Here is a 24,050-nt window from a genome sequence, read left to right on the forward strand (position 1 = left end):
GGCTTCTTAAATAAATTCATTCAACACTTGTTGAGCATGTTGAATACACTAGGCACTCTTTTAGGTACTAAGGATACAACAGTGAATACAAGAAACAAATTCCTGTTCAACCGTGGCTTACATTCTGCTGTGAGGGTAAAAGGCAATAAACAAAGTATATATGGGAGAGAGAGTGTGTGTATACACACACTTACACACACATATATACACTGTTAGTGTTAAGTGCTCAGGAGAAAAATAAAGCATGGAAAGGGATAAGGGGTTTTTAATTTCAAATAGGATGATCAGGGAGTGCATGTGAAGATAACATTTGTGTAAAGAGCTGCAGGTGATACGAGAGAGCCTTGAGGATTTCGTTTATAAGAGCATTTAGTTGAAAAGAACAGCAAATGAAAGTTAAAGTTAGTGAAGAGAAAGCATAACTGGCATTCTCAGAGAATAATAAAAGAGGTTAGTGGGGCTGAAGAAGGTTACTGGAGCGGGGAGAAAGGGAGTGAGGCCACAGAAGTAATAGATTTATTTGGAAAAAACATATTCTGCAGCCTTTTAAAGAGCTGTGGCTTTTACTCTGAATGAGGTGGGAAGTCATTTGAGTGTTACGAACTCTCCATTTCTATTTTACATTCTAACTCTACTAGGTTGAAAACAGATTATTACTTTAGTAAATACTCCAATTAGAAAAGAACAACTAAAAGTGTACATGGATTCTAATATCACTTCCCTCCTCAAGAATCTATAGTGCTTCTGTGTTATCTGTTGTGTTACCCTAAATTTCATTGCTTATGTTTTAAAGCTCTTCATAGTCTTGCCACATTTTACCTGTTTAATCCCATTTCCTCCAATTCTTCCAGACCTAGGTAATTCTTCTAGTCCTAATTTTTCTAAACCTAGGACCAGTTTTAGCATAGTTCCATTACTTACAATTTGTTCTGGTAAAAATAACTGGGAGATTTTACATCATGGACAATGAATACATAAAAGTTTTTTTTTCTATAAATAAATATCTTAGAAATCTTCATTTAAGTGTTGTTGAAGCTCTTAAACATGTAAATAATTGATTCACTTTCATCATCTCATTAGTCAAGAGTCCCAGTTGCAGAAAACAATCTGTTTTATCTAGTGATTTATTAGAAGGTACTGGCCAGCTAACAGAATCTTTGGGAAGGCCATGAAATCAGATATTTTTGTTATATAGCTTGGAAACTTGCAGGCAGGAGAAATGCTCAAGCATACCATGTGGCTTTCATGGTATGATCCAACTCCATTCCCTCTGTTGCCCACTTGTTACCTTTGAAGCTAGGCACCAGTCACTGGAACTTCTGTCAGAGCTACCACAGAAGAATCAGACATTGTCACCACTGTGCTTGAGAGATCACTGCTTCAGATCATTTACTTCTTCCTTCCAAATATTGCATATTTATGTATACTCAGCAATGCCTAGGCCTTGTCTCGAGCTTTAGCTGGAGTGGATTCTGGAAAATGTTATGTATAGTTATCCATCCTCTGCAATGTATGAAGGTATGCGTGAAAGATTTGAGTGAGTGTTGAGTATCTACCACATTCATAATAAAAAAAATGAAAATAAAAAGGACAATGGAGTATCCTTTTTCAATTATCAGATTAGCAGCAATCAAAAGTTTGACAACTTTTATGTTAACAAAAATACAGGGAAACAGCTGGTCATAAATTCTGGTAGAAATATAAATTTGTGAAATGTGTAGAGAACAAATTGGCATTAACTATTAAAATTACAAATAAATGTACCCATAGATTCAGTAATTCCACTCTTGGAATTTATCATATAGAGTCACATAGTTTGGAAACATAAGTCTAGCAATAGGAGACTGACTAAATAAATTACAGTATGATCTATACAGGGGAAATTCTGCAGCCACTAAAGAGAAGGATGTGGAATGATTTGGAAAGATCTCCAAGGTACAATAAATGAAAGAAGCAAGTTGAGCCTAGAGTATATGATATTCTGTGTTTGAAAGACAAAGACAAAGACATGTGTGTATAAACTGTAATAGAATTTCTATTTCTGAGAAATGGAAAATGAGGATTTGATGTGACATGCTAGGAGCCATGTATACCATAGAACTGATATAGCACAAAATATTTACTAGACATTTGAGGAATCGATAGCTATTTGCATTGTATCAATAGAAGGAACTGTGTGGTCAAGGAATAGGACTGGAAAAGGGACTTAGGTTTTACTTTGATACTTTTTGGATTTTATATTATTTGCCTGAATTGCATACTAACTAATTTGTTTTAAATTAGCTACTGCTGTTGTCTGCCAAACTATGTTTCTGCAAATAAGGAGTGTAAGGCTGTGGTATATTTATCATTAAAGATTTTGTATATTCCTGAATAAATTAAGAATTCTATATAAGGAATTTTTTCTCAATGACATAAGGGTGGTGTTTTTTGGCATCGTGTAGTATAATTGGTTACTATATATGTTAACTGACATAAGAAGCTGAAAATTAGAAAATGTGTCACTAATTACTTCTGGAAGTGAAATGAGAATGCTTTCTGTTTAGAAAAAGCTTATATTTATAAGTTAATTTACTATTTTGAATATTAGTTTTATATGTAAAAGATGTGATAATATGTGATTAACAAATACATAGCATTAATATTAGTTCTTAGATAAGAACTTAGTCCCTTTGTCCTCATGGTAAAGCATGAGGTAAAGAAGCAATACTCTTTACTGTATAATGTAATTTCTCTTTACTAACATACAAATGTTAATACAGAGAGAACTGAGTTTTCCATTTGCTTTTCTGAGTTAATGGAATGAATATGAGAAAATTATTAAAACTTTTACCTTTTTACATTTTTTTACATTGTTACATTTTTCACTGGTATTTTTGTGTTAAAGTAAGTATTCAAGGAAATGGTAAATTGTAGATATATGAGAATATCTAATTAAAAGTTCTGCTGAGCTTTTCCTTATTTAAGGAACCTTGAAAAATATCTTAACATCATATTGCTTTTCTACTTGCACATACTCCTCTCTAATTTATACCCCCAGTAATGTTGGTATGCTTTGTTAATATACTGTCACTTTTAGAATTTTGATCTAGTCCTGGCTTTCAACTACTTACTTATTTGAAAAATCTAATAATATTTTAACAAAAATACTTGACTGCAGTGAAAAGATGGAACCTTAAATGTCCAATGAATTTGAAATTAATTTGAGAGAGGACAGATTTGGGGCATATAGAAGAACATGCCACTTTTCCTAGTAGGATATTATGACCTAATCTCAGTTTTGAGTCTCTATTAAGTCAGTAGTCTTCAAAATGAGGTACACAAATCTGTTGGTATATGCTAAGAATATTAGAAATCTTATTATATACGTCTTGGTAATAGTACATGGTTTTGAAAGTTTGAGAGCCATTGATATTTAGGCAATTTATTGGTTTTTTTGTTTGTTTGTTTGTTTTGCGGTACGTGGGCCTTTCACTGTTGTGGCCTCTCCCGTTGCGGAGCGCAGGCTCAGCGGCCATGGCTTACAGGCCCAGCCGCTCTGCGGCATGTGGGATCTTCCCGGACCGGGGCACGAACCCGTGTCCCCTGCATCGGCAGGCGGACTCCCAACCACTGCACCACCAGGGGGGCCCAATTTATTGTTTTTTGTACCAAAAAAGGCAGCAGCTGGGACCAAGGGATGAAGCATTTATAACTCATAAAATAAACTTGGAATGTGAACATAAACATTTTCTTTTCTTTTAATAAATGTGGCTGAACCTTAATGGAGAATGTTGAGGTATTAACCAGCTTATGGTAATTCAAGGGCATTTATCCAAATTGGGTTGCATCTCTTTCTTTTGTTTTAATATTTGTACTAAGCTTGTATACCATGGATGAAGATTTCATAGCCTAGTGTTTTCTCTCAGATTTTTTTCCCAGTTGAAAATAAAGATAATATCAACACCAAAACCATGTCCTTCCCTTTCAATTAATTGCAGTTTCTGGCCATTTCACGTTGGGTAGCTTTTTCCTCAGTATCCATCCACTTTACAACCATTTTCTCTGATTGCTGTATGCTCTGTGGTACCAAAAGAGATACCATTTTTTTCCCTCGTACTTTCATGTATCCAGTACATTGTGGTGTGCATCCTATAAGAGACCAGGAAATGTTATTGACGACAGTAATTTCATAATTTATGAATGTTCATGTTTTTATCTCAGATATTCAAGATTAAAGCAGTCCAATTGGCTGAGAAACTCCTTCCTGCCTTTAACACACCTACGGGGATTCCTTGGGCAATGGTGAATCTGAAAAGGTAAATTCTATTTTTATGTGGTTATTCCTGTTCTAAAGAAATTAGATTAACTGATTTTTTGACCCTTTAAAAAGGCATTAGAAATTTCTAATGATCAGCCCCCACCATACTTTCTAAGACTTAAACTGTTTTTCTCTTCATATGTACAGAAGCAAACTGTTTTTCTCTTCATATGTACAGAAGCATATTTCTTTAAAATATTGTCTGATTTTTAAAATATGTTCTTTACTTTGAAACAGTTCACTTGCTGTAACTGTATTCCAGTTTCTACTGCTTGTTTCTCTAAGTCTAGATTTCTGTCTCTTACAAAATAGTTGGTTCTTTATGATTTGCTTATTCATTTCCATTTAGTGCTGTAATGGATTCAAAGTGCTTTCCCTCTTTTGTTTTATGTACACGGCATGTTGATCTTCTTCTAAGTCAAAATGGAACACAGTATACCTTAAAATCAGGACTTCCTATTGCTGAATGTCTTACTGATGATAAAAGAAGACATAATTCCTGACGTTGACTATAGGGTCCTTTTTATGGTATTTACACTGTTGAAGTTCAAAGTGAGGCATGATTCTGTGACAGCTTTATTTGGGAAAACTAATCTGTTTTAGTCATTTCTAATGGAGAACTTTATAAAGTTTTAATTTTCACTGAGAAATCAGTATTTAATACTGAACATGACATCTAGCTTTACTATTCTTTGATGTCATGCAATATATATAATGTAAACTCCCTGTTTGTGAGGAAAAAGCTAGCTAGAGTTCCAGACCAACCTCCACAAAAGGATGTGGTCACATACCTGTTCTCTGTCCTTAGTTTCATGATAGGTTTTCTGATGTTTCCTTCAGTAGCATTGTCAGAGTCATATCATATAACTTTCTTAGATAATAAGAATTTTAACTTAATTAGCTTACAACTTAAGTCTCAGATGAAGAAAGACTGCAGGATGTTATTATTATTATTATTTGTCTATATAGAAAACAACCGAAAAATCCAGCATTGCGGAACTTCAAACTTAGATTGAGATGAAAATAGAAGGGTTTTCAAGGACCATGTCTTGAACATAAGTTTAATTTTCATGTTGTTTCTTTGTATATATTCATACACATACGTATTTTACTTGGGTTTACCGACCACAGATGTAATTATTTACCTATTTTTTAAAGGTTTTTGTTTTTGATTGAGTTCTACATGTGTCTCACAAACAGACTTTCTTCCAATTTTGCTGTCTGAAAGCCAACTCATGTTAATAATCTAACATTATTTATCTCCTACAATATGATATGCAGCATATCGAAGCACAAACATAGATACCGGTGGAGCTTTTAACATTTTTTATGGTTTGTTTGGATACTTGCTTTTCTACTTCTTATTTTTCTCACTCAACAAAATCTCACGGAAATACTCTTCCAGGTCATGCCACAGAACTTTAAATCAATCTTTGTGATGACTACCTAGTGGAATATAGGATGTATTATAACACATAGGTTATACCATAATTTGTTTAATCATCATTCCATATCAGTGGTATTTGTTTATTTCCATTATTTTGCTACCATAAACATTGTTACAATGGCATCCTGTTATATGTGTCCTTGTGTAGTGGGGAATTTTCTCTGAAAATGATTCTTAGGAATGTGATTGCTGTATCAAAGGGCATATGTCTCTTTTATCTTTGTGGGATAGATTCCCAAGTGTGGAATTGCTGGATCAAAGCATATATGTATTTTTAAATTTAGTAGTTACTCCCCAGATGTTTTCCAAAAGGCTGTAGGTCATCATATTTCCATCAACAGTGTGTGAGTACCAAAATGTCTACAAGTATATGTTCTGTTTAATTTTCAAGAGACTGATGGCTATAAAGTGTTACTATTGTTATTTTCATTTGTATTTTCTGCTTAGTGAATTTGAGCATCTTTTCATAAATTTGTTGAACATCTAGATTTGTTTTTTGTGAATTGTCTGTTCCTAGCATTGATTGGATTGTTTGTCTTTTTCTAGTTAGTTTATAAAAGAGTCTTGTAGATTATAGAATTATTTTTTTTCCCTGTTCTACTACTTGTTTGTTATCTTTAGTTATAATAATTTTTCATTCCTAAGTTTTAGATGTTTATATATTCAAATATATCTTTTATAACTTCGGGGTTTTCAGTCTTGGTTAAAAAGATTGTCTTCACCTATATATTATAGTCTTCTGGATTTCCATAAAATGTTTTTATAATACTGCTTTTTTTAAAAAAATCATCAAATATGATGTTGGCTGTAGATTTTTTAATCAATTGCCTTTATCAGATTGAGGAAGTTTTTTTCTCTAGGTAAACTGTTAAAATAACTTAGAATAAAATTATTCAAAAACTCATTAGATACTATTCTTACTAGGCTTTTTGTGAGGTGTTTTCACAATCTTAAATGTCATTTAATTTCCTAACAACCATGTGAACTAGGTGTCATGAATTCTCACATTATGGATAAGGAAACTGAGTCTCACAGAAAGCAAATATCTTTTTTTTTTATTGTGGTAAATGTCACATAATAAAAAACATAACTATTTTAACCATATTTAACTATATAGTTCAGTGGCACTAAGTACATTCATATTGTGCAACTCTCTCTATCATCCATCTCCCGAATTTTTCACCTTCCTAAACTGAAACTCTGTCCCTCTTAAACACTAACTCCCCATTCCCCCTCCCCAATCCCCACCCCTGGCCCCTGACATCTACCAGTGTACTTTCTGACTCTATGAATTTGACTATTCTAGGTACCTCATATAAGTGGAATCAAACAGTATTTGTCTGCACCTAATGTATATTGGAATGCATTTTTAAGGTTAACTTAATATATGTCCTGCAAACATGGTACCTTCTTTTTTATTCTTCCCCTGTGCTATGCAGTAGGTACTCACCAGCCATCTACTTCATACATAGTAGTGTACATACGTCGGTCCCAATCTCCCAGTCCATCCCACCCTCCCCCACTTGGTGTCCATACATTTGTTCTCTACATCTGTGTCTCTGTTTCTGCTTTGCAAATAGGTTCATTTTTCTCAATTACACATATGTGCGTTAATATATGATATTTGTTTTTCTCTTTCTGACTTACTTCACTCTGTATGACAGTCTCTAGGTCTATCCATGTCTCTGCCAATGGCACAATTTTGTTCCTTTTTAAGGCTGAGTAATACTCCATTGTATATATGTGCCACATCTTCTTTATCCATTCCTCTGTTGATGGACATTTAGGTTACTCTCATGTCCTGGCTGTTGTAAATAGTGCTGCAGTGAATACTGGGGTGCACGTAACTTTTGGAATTATGGTTTTCTCTAGGTATATGCCCAGGAGTGGGACTCCTGGGTCAGAGAAGGCAAATATCTTGCTCAAGGTCCTACAGTTAATTAATGGCAGGACTAGGAGCCTATGTGCTACATCAGTAGTTAAGATTATTATCCTTATCTTCTACATCTATTTCAGCTCCTCTACCAAATCATGTGTTACTCTATTCTGCTTACACTTTAGTGGTAATTATAAGATATGGTTCTTGTGTCTAAAAAAAGCTCATAATTATTCCATTCTTGTCATTTGACTTACCTAATTTAATATTTATCTAGGTGATACAGAGTTTAAAAAGTCAGCTAGTGCTAAAAGATAGAAAACCAATAACATCAATCCTTCTATGAGAGAAAGATTTATATTTTTTACTTCCTCCTAAAAGTAGAAAAGACCTTAGAGAATGGTTTAGAGTTGTAGTAGGAATAACCTGTGAACTCTGCTACTTGAATAATTAATCTAGACTTCCAGTTCCAGCCATGGAATAGCTTATATCAGGTTAACTCTCCCACGGAAAACAATCATAAAAGGTCAGCAAGATGGTTTGAAGGGATTAGAGAGCAACTAACTAAGGGAGGACACAAGGGGCTGTGATCCTAAGAGAAGGTCATCTCCGTAGAAACACTGGCTTTACCCCCGAGGGCATATTCTAAATTATGGTGCAGGGCAATTGAAGCCAAGCCTAATGTAGCAGTCATTTAGGGCAAAGAAGACTATGGTCAGGTCTTGGAGCTGCCAGAATGGCTGAGATATGAGGGACAGTGTCTCAAGACAGGAAGGAATTGCAGAGGAAAAGCCCCAAAATTTATGTACAAATTTTCCTCAAATTGTTGGCTGATTCTATACCTGCCCATGCAGGGGGACTCAAAAGAACTAGATAACAGCATTTGGAAGCTAATTTAACAGCTACATGGTACTGGCAAGACAGAGGTTAGTGTTTAAGCCTGCCAAGGTGGAGGGCGCTGTGAGGCTGTCTGTAAAATAAAAAGTGAAAAATCTTGTTTAGAATTTAGTATTTTGAGATGTTTAAATGCACTATGAATGAAACTTTCATTTGGGACTTTGGGACAGAAGTTTTTACATGGAAATGGGATTTTGTGTTTATACTTGACTTTGCTATAATCCATTCGCCATGCTGACACCTAGGTAATCTTTCTAAATGGTATGCTTTATTCTTTAAATATTATGTTACATTCCTTAAAATTCTCCATGATGTTCCATCATACTTAAAATTAAAAAAACTTTAAATTTCACCATAGCCTACAGAATTTCTGCACAGTCTGGATTTTACCTAGCTTTCTAACCTCATTCTGTATCATTCACTTCCCCTTCCTGAACTCCAGCCACACTAGCCAACTTTTTCCTCAGGGCCATTGCGTTTGCTATTTCCTCTGCTGGGAATTCTCTTCTTCTGTACCTGTTCATCACTAGCTCCTTCTCGTCATTCAGGTCTCAGTTTAAACTGTGTCATTTTAGAAACTCTTTGAACATTATACATAAAGTCTTCGAACTCATTTTCCATTGCTAGTACTCAGTATTCTATCACTCTATTTAATTTTCTTCATAACAATTATCACTATTAAAATGGTCTTACTTATTATGGGAACAGGAATGTTATATGTCAGGTTCACTACTATATGTCCCAGATAATAGTAGGCACTTAATATTTGTGAAATGAATGACTGTCCTACATAGTTACTGTATCCATATTTCTTCCTTGATTCTCATGTCTGGCTTCAAAAAAATATGTTACTGGCATTTGCCTATCATAATTTCAAAAACAATATAAAAATAGCACCAAAAAATTAACGAACTTTCAGCAAGGTAGTGATATACCCTGATATCTATTTTAATGTTTTCTCAACACATAAATAAAGCATATCAAATTGAATTGCCAGTATACAAGTAGATATAAAGGGGAAAGTTTAACAAGTACATGGTACTGGGAAGACAGAGGTTAGTGTTTAAAGCTTCCAAGGTGAAGGGCCCTTGATAAACACTCCAGGCTTTCAGCTGAGATCCCAGAGGGCCACTTCCTAGAGGGAGAGGTAAAACTGAAATAGACTACCCTTAACAAAGCCTAAAACCAAGGTAATCAGCCTATACTCAACCTATGTTTGACAGGAAACTTAACCTTCTGAGAAAGAAGATAACATCCAAAAAGACTACAGTTTTTCATTTATATAGTTTGGCTTCCAAAAAAATTTATAAGGCAGGCTAAAAAAAAAAGCAAAAAAGTAAGAAGATATCCTAGACATATATCTGCACAAATGAAATGTACCCAAGATTATTCACTATAAAAGTTTTCATAATAGCAAAATATTAGAAATTTGCCAAAGGACCACTATAGAGGATTGATTAAATAAGTTATGTCTATTCATATAACATAGTAGTTTTCATACAGGCACTATGAGCATTTGAGGCAGGACAGTTCTTTATCAGGATACTGTCATGTTACATCTTTGGCCCCAGCACAATAACTGTAAGTTGCACCTTCAAGGTTTGAAACAACTCAAAATGCTCTCACACATTTTCATATGCCTCTGAGGTGAGACATTTCAATTGAAAATCATTAATGTCATGGAATTCTGTGCATCTATTAAAAAAATAAAATGAGAAAGTTGTTTATGAACTGATATGGAATGCCTACTGAGGTGCATCTTAATAGCAAAATCCGACATACAGAGCAGTAAGTATACTTTGCTATGTTTTGTTTAAGAAAGGAGGAAAATAAGAATATATATTTGGATTGCTTATATATGCATAGAAATTTCTGTACTTATACATAAGCTAATGAATGATTATATTTGGAGCCTGTAAGGGGAAGAGAGATGAGAATGGGCTGAAATATATTTAATGTATACTTTTCTACATTGTTTTGATTTTTAGAACATGTGGATATTCTATTAACAATAATTTAAAAATAATAAAATTTTAGATATAAGTAATCTATTGTTTGAGATAATAATTTCTAAGAGATATATTTAAAATTTATGTATTCATTAAAAAAAAGTTTCATTTTTTTTCCCAATCCTGTCTCCTTTTACCTTTTCTTTCATTCAGTGGAGTAGGGCGAAACTGGGGCTGGGCATCTGCAGGTAGCAGCATTCTTGCTGAATTTGGTACACTGCATATGGAGTTTGTCCACCTCAGCTACTTGACAGGAAACCCGATTTACTACAAAAAGGTTAGTTTTCTTGCCTTCTTTTCCTTGTTATAAAAGAATCCTTTAGGATTCTACCCCAAAGATTTGATTAAAGCTTAGGAAATGTTTGCCTTTTTTAAAATTATGTAAAGAAATGTCCCTTCTATTTAGAACATATTTAAAATATTTACTGTTATTTGAGAAGATATAACCACTAGTAAGTTTTTTTTAAATTCCATTACGATCTCTATTTAGCATTGTGCTGAAGTTTCTAGTCAGCATGGCAAGATGAGACAAACAAAATGAACAAAAAGGTAAAGAATTGAAAAGGAAGAAAGAAAACAGTAACTTTTCACAGATTAGATGATTACCTAAAATATTAAGACAATTACATATAAATTATTAGAAATAAGAGCTTAATTTATATTTTGAATAAAAGGTCAATATAAATATTAAAAATCAGTAGAATTTCTCTGTACCAGGTACAGCAGGCAAGAAAGTATCATTTATAAAAACGTATCTTATGTGGTAGGATAAAAGTATAAGTTTCCCACAAATAAATCTAACAAAAGATAAACAAAGTTCAAAACTATTAAGTGACATTAAAGATGACCTAAATAAATCGAGAGATGTATTATGTTCATGTATAGGAAAACAATATCATAAAAATTTCAGTCATCTCCAGATTGATCTATAGCATCAATTCAATGCCAATCAATTCCCCACTGCCTTTTTTTTTTTTAATGGAACTTGACTATACACTTCTAGCATTTAAATAGAAGAGAAACATTCAAAATATTCCTGAAGAAAAACATGTTGGGTGGGTTTGTATTACCCAGTTATCAACACTAACAGTATAGTGTTGGTGTATAGAGACAAGTAAGACTGATGAACAGAATAAATAGCCCTTAAACAGACCCACATACTTGTGGAAATGTTGTAACAGCGGTAGCATTGTAGATTATAACAATTCTAGGAGCATTAAAGGTTTAAATTTAAAAGACAAAATCTAATAAAGTTGAAAATACAAATACTCTATAACCCAGCAATTCCACTCTTCGGTATGTACATTTATATCATATACATAAAAACATTGTTTATATTAGCAATTTATATGATAAGATTTACTACAGCAGTGAAAATAAATTATGGTCACATTCATCAATCAAAAGAGTATAATACAACTTCCATAAAGTTTACAGAAGCAGAGCTGAACAAAATATCATTTAGGGATTCAAAAGTGATTTTAATAGAATCAGGATGATGATGAACATAAAATTCAGAGCCGTGATGATATCTAGGACAAGGGCAGTGGTATGTGAATGGGTAGCAGTAAACAGAACAGCAAAGGTTATATAGTGTTGTATTTCTTAAATTGAGGTGTGAGTAGAATCTATATATATTCCTTTCTGTGTATGAAATATTTCATCAACTGAGAAGAATTTTCAGTTAAAGATAGCAAAATGGAGCCAGATCACAGAATTTTCCCTTTCCTGATTAAATGAACAATAACAGTGAAAATAATAAAGACCAGCAAAAATTCATCAATAACCATGTAAGAAGGAAAGGCTGTAGCCTCATGTCATAAACATGTGATGGCAAAAAAAAAAAAAAAAAAAAGCTAATAGAGCAGTTCTCTAGAATAAGTGGTACATCTTGAGGTACAAAACCAAATCCTCATTAGCAGCAATGAGAACAGGATCACAGACCGATGGTGGATGCGTCTTTGGACCCCAGTAAATATGATGTGTTGAGAAGCTAGAAAAACAGAATTCAGTTAGGAATCTCACTGACAAGCTGTATTTGTGTCCATACACTTTGGTGAGGGAAGAGAACGAATGACAGATTCTCTAATATGCGTAGTGCTGCATTGCTAGTTTCAGTTGCCTGAGGAGAAGCAAAGGCTTAAAAAAGCACATTCACATTTGGACTCTACTTATCCTTTTATGTCAAAACTCATGTGAATTGCTGGTTCAGGAAAAAATAGTAATGAGTAAGTCATCAAAAAAGAACATGTATAGAATTTATACAAAAATATTACCAGAAAAAAAAAGAAGGAAAAAATGTGAAAAATAAATGATGGCCAAAAAATGCTTATCAGAAAATAGCAATTGAAGACCTGGACCAAACATCACCATGAGAGAGAAGATAATGAAGCGCTCATCTCTGTGAAACAAGAATATAAGATGTGATATCATTAATAAAGTGTAAGAAAAAATTAAGTTATCGTCAAAATGAAGGGCAAAATGGAAGCAATACAAAGAAAGCATTCAGAATACAGTAAGACTTAGAAGACAAAATTGAGACAGGCTAGTAAAAGTATGGAAATGAAAAGATAGATAAAAAGATTTAGAAAGGAAATAATAGATGTAGAAGAGAAGCAGAGAGGATTCAATGTATGCATAATTTTCAGGAGACAAAAGAACACTAATTTTTTCGTCTTTCATAACAACATCATCCTGAACTGACTAAACCTGGTTCATGGAATTATTCAGATTGAGATTGTTGTACATAGAGTTGGTCTCAAACATGAAAGAACACAGGTAATAAGCATCCCTGAGCCCACTCCTAAAACTGCATGATGACAGATTCCAGCTGAGTGAAAGATGATTGGGAACTTTGTGTTAAAAGGATTAATGTTATAATGCTCAAGTCCAGAAAATAGTGAAGTACATATAAGGTCCTGTGAAAAAGAAAATGTTTCCCCAAGTCATTTATACCAATTAAGTTATCCTTCAGATGAGAAGATAACATTCTCAAATAAGAATATAAGAAATGGTATACCTTTGTGCTTTTTTTTTTTTTTAAGCACTTAAAAAATCCATCATCCAATCTAGAGATGAATTAAAACAAAGTCCCTGGGAAAGTCTCTAGCTTCTTAATATGTTTCATGATTTTTCCCCCCTTAACTTCAGGATATCTTTTAGGAATTGGAAGTTTAGGAATTTTAGAAATATAGGGATATCTATTATGGGATCAATATTTAAAGTTCAGCAGTTTAGTTTTACTTTATTTACTTTTTCATCTATTAACTTCAGCGTGGTTTCATACTTTTTTATTACAAATGTCCTATTATGATTATATTTCTATGAAATTATTTCTGATTTTATGTTTAGTTATGCATACATTGAATATGTCTGGAATGATGTTTATCACCGATGTTTCTGATGGCTATTTCTGGATAGTACAATGTTGGAATTTAAATTGGTTTCTGTCTGTGCTCTTTTCTTTGTATTTTTTTTTTTTTTTTTTTTTTTTTTTTTTTTTATGCGTTACGCGGGCCTCTCACTGTTGTGGCCTCTCCCGTTGCGGAGGACAGGCTCCGGACGCGCAGGCCCAGCGGCCATGGCTCACGGGCCCAGCCGCTCCGCGGCATGTGGGATCCTCCCAGACCGGGGCACGAACCCGCGTCCCCTGCATCGGCAGGCGGACTCTCAACCACTGCGCCACCAGGGAAGCCCTCTTTGTATTTTTATTTGTTGACTTTTAAATAATGCTCATATTTCATCTTATAGAAATAATGAGTCATTAGAAGCCTTTCCTTACCGTCTCTCCCCCGCCGCCCCCACACACACACAAGATTGGGGGTGGGATGGCAGTGTAGGCTCTGAGTGAGGAGAAAAACAAAGCCCAGATTAATATAAAACCTTAATGATTTTATTTTCAATAATTGCATTCTTAATTTCACTTTGCTTATTAGGTCATGCACATTCGGAAACTACTTCAGAAAATGGATCGTCCAAATGGTCTTTATCCAAATTATTTGAATCCACGAACAGGTCGCTGGGGTCAGTGTAAGTATTTCTATTACAACTGAGGCTTTGTTGAAAGATTGAAACTTGTGCTTGATGTATTGATAAATATACTACATGTAGTGTTAGAAACCTCAGTCAGTATATAACCCTGTGATCTGCTAGTGCTGTTACCTTTGGCAAGTTTCTAATCTCTTGTAGCTTCAGGTTTTCTACTTGTAAAATGGAAACATGAATTTCCCCTCTCACAAGAGTATTTTATTTCGGGTACGTGTAAGTACTTTGCTAAAATATAGTGTGGCATTTGCGCAGGGTTGTACTTTTAAGCCCTTATTTGTAAACTCTATCTTCATGTAAATAAGAGCATTGCTTGATATAAGTATGTAGTAGCGGAATATGAAGCACAGTTGAGCATGTCAAATGACTAGAAAATGGGGTGATTGCTCTTGGACAGGCCATGTCTGGTCATTCATTTTAAAAGAAGGTATCAGTGTCTGTTATTCACCAGGCTCTTGAATGAGACTGGAGATAGGGAAAGAATATATAGGACTTGGTCTGAATTCAGGCAGCTCTCAGGCTAGCAGGCAGGGTAGGCAGACACACTTAGAAGTAGTTGAAATATAATGTGATAGATGTATTGATAGTAGAGGAATGTACCAATTATTAGGTGAGACTGTGGTAGAAGTGATTTCCTGTCTCAGGAGACAGTGTTTTGTTTGGGGAGGGGGTGATTTTCTTATTAGAGTTTTAGAATTGATCTTTGAAGGAATTGATTTTTTAAAAACAATAAATGTTTTCTGTTCATGAAAAAAACAAAACACAAATGGACAATAGACAGATGTTCATATTTAATCCTAAAAGTGGTGCTGATGAGGACGATACGTGGAGACAACGTAGTGTAACAGTACACTCTTTCTGTACAGACTGGTGCTACTTTACTAGAATGTACAAAAGACTGCCATCTGTAGTACCATATTTGTAGCATCTCCAGAGACTGGTCATCAGAGACCTTTGTCCCTCTGTCTTCCCACTTCACCAAGTCCCTAATCAAATCAATGAAGCTTTTAAACAGAAGACACTGTTCTTTATCTATTAAATCTATAAAGGAAGTGGACACATCCCTGTATCCAGTGTTTCAAAAAGTATTAGGGCTTCCCTGGTGGCGCAGTGGTTGAGAATCTACCTGCTAATGCAGGAGACACGGGTTCGAGCCCTGGTCTGGGAGGATCCCACATGCCGTGGAGCAACTAGGCCCATGAGCCACAACTACCGAGCCTGTGCGTCTGGAGCCTGTGCTCCGCAACAAGAGAGGCAGCGATAGTGAGAGGCCCGCGCACCACGATGAAGAGTGGCCCCCGCTTGCCACAACTAGAGAAAGCCCTTGCACAGAAACAAAGACCCAACACAGCAAAAATAAATTAATAAACTCCTACCCCCAATATCTTCTTAAAAAAAAAAAGTATTAAAATTTGTATGACCTTTGAACTAGTGACTCATTTCTAAGCATTTATTCTGAAGAAATTTTCAGATATATATATAGATAGATAGATAGATATACACAAACGCACACACACACACCCAGCACATATATATGTATATATAGAGAGGTAATTTACAATTTTGGAGTTATTTATAATAGGGATAATTTGGAAACATTCTAAAGCACTCCATAGAAAGTCCAATGGAACTTTCTATGATGATGAAAATGTTCTATTTCTGTCCTGTCTAATATAGTAGTGGTTATTAGCATGTAGTTATTGAGCACTGGAAATGTTAGTATGGTTGTGGAACTGCATTTTAAATCTTATTTACTTTAAATTAATTTAAATTTAATTAGATATTTGTGACTACAGCCTACCACATTGGACAGTGCAGTTTTTAAACATCCTATGAAAGAAATTTGGTTAAATTATAATCCCTCCAGATCTGATATACAATATAGTCATTAAAAGTTATGTTATAGAATACTTGACATAGGTAAATATGAAATATCTAGAAAGATATTGAGAAAAAGAGAGAAAACAAATACCACAAGGATAGAAACCAAAGTGTTACCTGTGGTTTTTTACTGAATGTTTGTTTTTGTTTTGTTTACCTCTATTACTCTAAATTTGATAATGGACATGTATTACTTTTGAAGTAAGATTAAAAACATTTTTAAATAAGAAGATGCTATTTTCCACACCAAAATCTTAGAATACTGGAAAAAATAAATCACTGTTTGAGAATTGCCAGCCTTTGAAATGACCAGCAGTGTCTCACTGATGGCATCTTAATTATTAAAGTTATAACTCTTTCTCTTCATCATATGGTGTTGTGAAAACTAGATAGCCACATGAAAAAGAATGAAGTTGGGCCCTTACCTTTATTAGATACAAAACTTAACTCACAATGCACCCAAGACCCTAAATTTAAGGACCAAAACTATAAAACTCTTAGAAGAGGGACAAATCTTCATGACCTTGGTTTTGGGAGTGACTTCTTCAAAAGCATAGGCAACAATAGAAAAAATAGATCAATTGGATTTCATTAAAATTAGAAACTTTTGTGCATCAAAGGATATTGTCATGAGATTGAAAGACAACCCACAGAACAAGAGTTTATTTGCAAATAAATGAGAGTTAATATTTGCAAATCGTATATCTGATAAGGGCTTAATATCCAGAATATATAAAGACCTTCTAAAACTCAACAGCAAAAAGACCAGACACTCAATTAAAAAATGGGTAAAGGACTTGAATAGATATTTCTCCAAAGAAAATATTCAAATGGAAAATAAACACATGAAAAAAATGCTCAGCATCGTTAGTTATTAGGGGAATGCAATTAAAAGCATAATGAGATGTCGCTTCACACCTACCAGGATGACTGTAATCAAAAGGACAGATAATGAGTGTTGGTGAGGATGTGTGGATAAATTGGAACCCTCTCACACCACTAGTGGGAATGTAAAATGGTGTAGCCACTGTGAAAAACACTTTGGTGGTTTCACAATAAGTTGAACATAGAATTCCATATGATCCAGCAGTTCAACTCCTAGGTATCTACCCAAAAGATTTGAAAGCAAGGACTCAAACAGATACTTGTATGCCAGTGTTCACAGCAACATTATTTGCAATACCCAAATGTAGAAGCAACCAAAGTGTCCAAGAGATGGATAAACAAAATGTGGTATATACATTCAATGGAATATTATTTAGCTATAAAAAGGAATAAAGTTCTGATACAACATCGATGAACCTTGAAAATATTATGCTAAAATGAAAAACGCCAGTTGCAAAAGGACAAATATTGTATAATTCCAGTTACATCAGATATCTAGAGTAGTCAAATTTACAGAGACAGAAAGTGGATTGGAGGTTACCAGGGGCTTGGGTGGGAGGAGAATGGAGAGTTATTGCTTAATAGGTACAGAGTTTCTATTTGGGGTGATGAAAAAGTTTTTGAAATAATGACAATGTTTGTACCACATTATGAATGTAATTAATGCCACTGAATAGTACACTTAAAAAATGGTAAAAATAGTAATGTTCATGTTATATGTATGTATTTTACCACAATAAAAAATTGCAGTAAAATACAATTCTTTCATTCATACTTGTTTTTTCCCACAAAACAAATCCAGATGACTTCTTTAGACTATGTTCACTCTCAGCATTTATTAATTTTGAGAATGTTATAAAAAGAGCTATTCACTGGTTGTTTTGACAAGAGGTCTTTAAACTTCTAGGGGAGCTATCCTGATATCCCTTTAGCAGCTGCAGTCCTTTTAAATTGTCCAATTTATTCCTTTTAGTATTTTTGTATATTTCGTATCAGTTTCTGAAAAGTGTATCAAATTCCATTATTATCTTTGAGCAGTATACATCTGTCATAACTATAAATAGTCTGCAAAACAAACAGTGAATTGAACTGAAATTTAACAATTCAGCTTTGGCTAACTGTATTATAATTAGAGTAATGATAATGTCTGTGACATGAACACAGCAATCACAGAGAATAGTTATGGTAATTACCTTCAGGAAAAGTACTTGGCAACAGATATAAAAGAATATAGTAAGCAACCTAGATTTAAAGGCACATCATTAATATCTTTTTTTTACTCTATTTTTTCACTAGTTTTCTAAGTACAATACTTAGCCTATGCCGTTTAATGACTTAAGTGAAGAAAATATAGGAAATTTATCATTACTGATTCACTAAATTTTATACTACTGATTTAAAAACTGTGAAAGAAAAGCAAGAATGGGTATAATATTTGGAGTTAGAAGACTAATCCAGGCTTTCCTGCTTAATAATTTACATAAGTTATTTAACCTCATGCCTTTGTTTCTTCATCTGTTCTAATTGTACTTATTTTAATAAGACAGTTGTGTGGGTCATATTTATGAGATAATAAATATATTTGAAAATGCTTCATAAACTATAACACATGATACAAATATTTTTATTCTAGAATTTCTTGTAAGAACACTTCAAGAATTAACTTCTTAGAAACCTGCCATTAACTTCATGACATGCTAAGACAGATAATATGAACCATTGGTATTTACTAATACTTTATAATATGTTACCAATTTCTGAATTTCAAAAGGACCTTGGAGTGACGTGGTTCATCAGATTTGACATCTAGGCAGGCATGGTTCAGTGGTTCAAATAAGAAAGTCAGACTGCTGGGTGATAAATTCTGTAGTTGACCAAGGATTGCAGGCGTCTGCTATGTATTTATTTATTAAGCATATAAACTTCCACTGGAACAAGAGTCTAGAAGAGCTGGAGAGAGCCTGTCAGGCAGGACTGAGACTACATCCTATAACCTAAGTAACCTGTAACTAAATCTGTAATCCCTAGCAATAATTAACATATCTAAAAATCATTTCCCCTAAACCATGATGCCAAAGACTTTTGCCTTTTCCATCTTTTTCTCGTTATTTCACCTACTTTAATTTTGTTATGTTTTCTTTTCCTGCTCATTTATTAATCCTTAGATCTACGACATATCCAGAAATATATGTTTGAGACCAAAGTTGAGACCAAATATATGTTTGAGACCATGCTCCTAAGTACCATTTGTGTCCTTTGATCATTTCATACATTCTCTCTGAGTAAACTCCATTATGGCTCAAATACATTTTTATAAATCCCAATTTTATAACTCCCAAAGTTATACCCCCAACTTATCTCTCTCTGGATTTCCACATGTTTGTTATATCCATTTAGCTATCCAGCTAGTCCCTCAAATTCAGCATGCCCAAGATTCACACTCCTTCCACTTTAAGCCATTTCCCCCTCTAGTATTCCCAGTTTTAGTGAAGAGCACCACTGTTCACTCATTTGCCCCAGCAAGAAATCTAGACATGATCCATGATTTCTCTTTCTCCATTCTTTCAGTAAACACCTGATAGATATCAAACCAAAAGAGTGTGGTAGAGTCAAGAAAAATTAGATTATTTTAAGATGTTAATAATAAGAGGTAGTTTCAGTTGAAGGGTAGAAGTTGATAAACCAAGAGGGGGATTCCTGGAAAGGAAGCAGAAGTGGTTAGTGTCCAGAGCTAGATGGAGTGCATAGAGTAGAGAAGGAACATTTCTTCCTCTTTAACAGGCAAAGGGAATAGATAAATTGATAGATGGGGTATAGGAAGTTGAAAGATACATTTTTGGGGTGAATGATCTGTATTTTTTATGTGAATTTGAAGGCTTGGTTGTCTGCTGAGAGTAAGGAAGAAGGTAGAGCTGTAGAGGCCTTTTGAAGAAGAGATTTCAAAAATCTGCTTTAGGAAATGGGAAAGAGCACTAATCAAGGGGTCATAGAAAAGTTGACAAGCAATGCTGAGGTTCTCATTGGCGGTGAAAATTGTGAATTTGGGGATAATAGTAGAGTAGACTGACAGGTGGGCCGATGTTTTACTGGTTGCATGCAATAGGTGAACAGTGGAGCGAGGATCCTGAATGGTTGGACAAGAGGATCACCTGTTGCTTCCTTTCCTAACCAGCCTAGACTGCATAGGATCCAAAATAGTGTGAGAATACGCGAGTACATTTAGTCTTCTGTGTTACCTGTCCTACAAATCCCAATACTTGTATCAGTGTAGCCATGTACCTTTTGCATTCATCTACAGAGTCAGCTGAGGATTGCTGATGAAAACCATCAGTAATACAGGGTAAAGTCACTATAAATTTATAATTTCCAATTCTAACTGGATCACCAGTACCCCTCACAACTCTAACTTTGATCAGTTTACTTTCTTATTCTTTACTCTCCTTAAGTCTTATGTATAAACCTCCTATCCATCCTTATCTCTCTTTTGACTGTTTCTTTATTTTCAATTTCCTGGGCAGTTTTAGTTTAGGTGTGTCTTTAGTAAAAAGTATTTATATATATTAATAAAATAAAACTTTAAAAAATTCCTGTGTGAGAGTCTCAGTTTATTTTAAAAGATGTGTTTAATTTGATTTGTTGATGTTACTGATAGGTTTGGGCTGATTCCAAATATCCTTTTTATTTTGTTTACTTGCTTTTGTAAAAACAGTTTTATTAAGGTAAAATTGACATAAACTGTACATAATAAAGTATACAATTTGATAAGCTTTAAAGTAAGTATACACTTATGAAAACCATCACCACAATCAAAATAATTAACATATCACCCCAAAAGATTTCCTCATACCCCTTTATGATATTTTCCTCATTCCCTTACTCACTCCTTCCTCGAGCAACCACTGATCTGCTTTCTATCATTACAGATAGGTTTGTATTCTCTACAATTTTATATAAATGCAATCCTTTATATGTACTTTTAATTTTTGTCTGGCTTCTTTCACTCAGCAGTATTATTTTGAGATTCATCCATGTTGTGTATATCCGTAGTTCCGAGTACAATTCCACTTTGTGGAATACCACAGTTTGTTTATCCATTCACCTGTTGATGGACCTCTGGGTTATTTTCACTTTTGGGCTGTTACAAATAAAGTGCTTTGAACATTCACACACAAGCCTTCGAGTGGACATGTGTTCTTCTTTCTCAGGAGTAAATATCCAAGAACGGAATGTTTGTATCGTATGGTAGGTGTGTATATTTATCTTTTTAAGAAACTGCCAAGTTGTTTTCCAAAGTGGGTGTACCATTTTACATTCCCATCAATAGTGTTCTTCCACATAATCACCGATACATGAAAAAGACTACTAAATATGTGAAATACCACATCCAGGAGAAAAAGATATCCTAGAAAACTGGATATATATTTGAGGAGAGTGATTATGGTATACTCCTACTGGACTAAATTTGAAGTATGTTGGAAATACGGCTGTCACTATAATGTTTAAATTATTGGTCTTAATATAGTCATTGTAATTAAAAAGCATTATTTTTTATCCTCTGTCTTCTCTTTCTTCCACCTCCATCCTTCTCTTTTCTCTTTTGTTGCAGATCATACATCAGTTGGCGGGCTAGGAGACAGTTTTTATGAGTACTTACTAAAAGCATGGTTGATGTCAGATAAAACAGATCATGAGGCCAGAAAAATGTATGATGATGCTATTGAGGTAATTATCAGAACCTTTACCTAATTAGCATATCGAATATATGATGTATTTGATCGAAATTGATGAGCATCTGTACACATTATATACATTCCTTAGAGTTTGTTAGTATTTTAATAGTCATATATTAAGTTTTTCTTTATTGTGGCACTTTAAAGAAATTGTTGAGGAATTTAGTGTAACATATTTATGTATGAAAATTTATCTTAATTACTTGTAGCTATTTTCTACAGAGACTGAAAAAGCTAACTTCACATACTTTTCCATAAACATTCCTTTTTTGAAATGACCCATTAAACCTACATGTTGAGAGCCTTATGGGTAAATAATAAGGACAAAACACTTTTATAGTACTTTTTACATGCCAGGAACTGTTCTGACCCCTCGTCTGACCCCTTTTACATATGTGAAATCATTTAATCTTCTCTACCATTTTGTACATGAGGACCTTAAGGTGCAGAGAGGTTAAGTAACTTGCTAAAGGTCGCATAGCTTAGTTAGTGATGGAGCCTGGAACTCGAGTCTAGATCCAAAGCCTATGCTCTTAACCACTATTCTGTATTGTTTTATATTTATGTAACCCCGTATCACAGTGTAAAAGTTTAAAATTGGAACAAGTTTCATTCTTGGAAACACTTATATGTGATACCTCCAAGTGGAAACTATGAAATAGAAAAGTGATTTAATTACTTTGTAAATTATTTGCTTTCTGATCTAGTATAAACCCCTATCCCTGTAATAATTTAATTACTTTTAAAAATTGTGTATTTTGTATGTAACACCATTTCTGACTCTAGTCAATCATCCATACTCAAAGTTACAGTTGTTTTGTATTTAAGTTAAACCAAGGATCTTATTACCCATTTATATCCTTACTTTTTGAGGAACTAATCTCTATAGTTGTTTATAAAAATGCACAGGAGTTGAACTAATATGTGGCATTATAGTGCTTCGCCCATTGTAGGCATTCAATAAATGTTTCTTGAAGGAGTGTGTTGACTAAGAAATTGAACTAAATTGATGGGTAATCAGGAATCTCCACTTTAGTATGTGACTTCTAAAATTCTTTATGAAGACCTGTATTTTGAAAAGTTGTAGAATTTTATTCTGTTATTAAACTTTAAACCTAGAAAGGTTTATGATGCAAGAAAAGTCATTATCTAGGAAGAAGGTAATAATTTTAGAATTGCAATGTTGAAAACAGCCACCCTTAGTCATTCCCACTAGTCTGTGGGTTCCTTGAAGACAGACTAATTTGTTTATTATTGTCTAGTATGACCTGAAACAATAGGTATTCAGTAAGTATTTGATAAATGAATGACTGTGTTTACTATTTTTATTTTTGAGAAAGTGTGACATGTCATATACCACGTAATCATTTTTTCTTTGTAGTTTGCTGCTTGTAATATTTTGAATCTAAAACCATTTTCTCTTGTTTTGCATAATGTTTCCTAAAGGAAAAAGAACATGATATTTGTCATTGCTTTTTAAAAAATTTATTTATTTTTTCTTATTATCTATTTTATACATATTAGTGTATATATATCAATCCCAATCTCCCAATTCATCCCACTCCCACCCCCCTGCCGCTTTCCCCCCTTGGTGTCCATACGTTTGTTCTCTACATCTGTGTCTCGATTTCTGCCTTGCAAACTGGTTCATCTGTACTGTCATTGCTTTTTAAATCATATATACTTTGAAAAGCATGATACCTGTTTTGAAAGTTAATCTCATAAATTAAAATTATTTTCCATGAATCATCTGCTATATATGTGTCCTAAAAATCTTTCTATATTTGTATTCTGTTTTTATTAGTTCTTAAGTCTAAAATGAGCACCTACTAAGTGTGTTTAAATAACCAGTTGGCTAACTTTCATTTTGAGACATGTATGCAGTTTTTGCAATGTTAATTATCTTCGATGACTCTTAATTCTGTTAGGAGACAGAGTATATACAAATTGTAAAATAAATGACATGTAGTATGCACAGAAG

The 24,050-nt window shown here is 33.9% G+C and overlaps 1 protein-coding gene across 4 annotated transcripts in view; it reads left to right on the forward strand.

Annotated features, from left to right (window-relative positions):
• MAN1A2 (mannosidase alpha class 1A member 2) overlaps window positions 1–24,050 on the forward strand; it is a 173,451-nt gene that overhangs the window by 97,769 nt on the left and 51,632 nt on the right. For all 4 annotated transcript variants that reach the window (XM_032633910.1, XM_032633914.1, XM_032633922.1 and 1 more), the window contains exons 6-9: window positions 4,204–4,298; window positions 10,683–10,806; window positions 14,465–14,558; window positions 21,946–22,061. In XM_032633910.1, the coding sequence (XP_032489801.1) occupies window positions 4,204–4,298; window positions 10,683–10,806; window positions 14,465–14,558; window positions 21,946–22,061 (429 nt within the window). The remainder of the gene's footprint in view (window positions 1–4,203; window positions 4,299–10,682; window positions 10,807–14,464; window positions 14,559–21,945; window positions 22,062–24,050) is intronic.

Source organism: Phocoena sinus, chromosome 1 (assembly GCF_008692025.1).
Source record: "Phocoena sinus isolate mPhoSin1 chromosome 1, mPhoSin1.pri, whole genome shotgun sequence".
NCBI classification, from domain to species: domain Eukaryota; kingdom Metazoa; phylum Chordata; class Mammalia; order Artiodactyla; family Phocoenidae; genus Phocoena; species Phocoena sinus.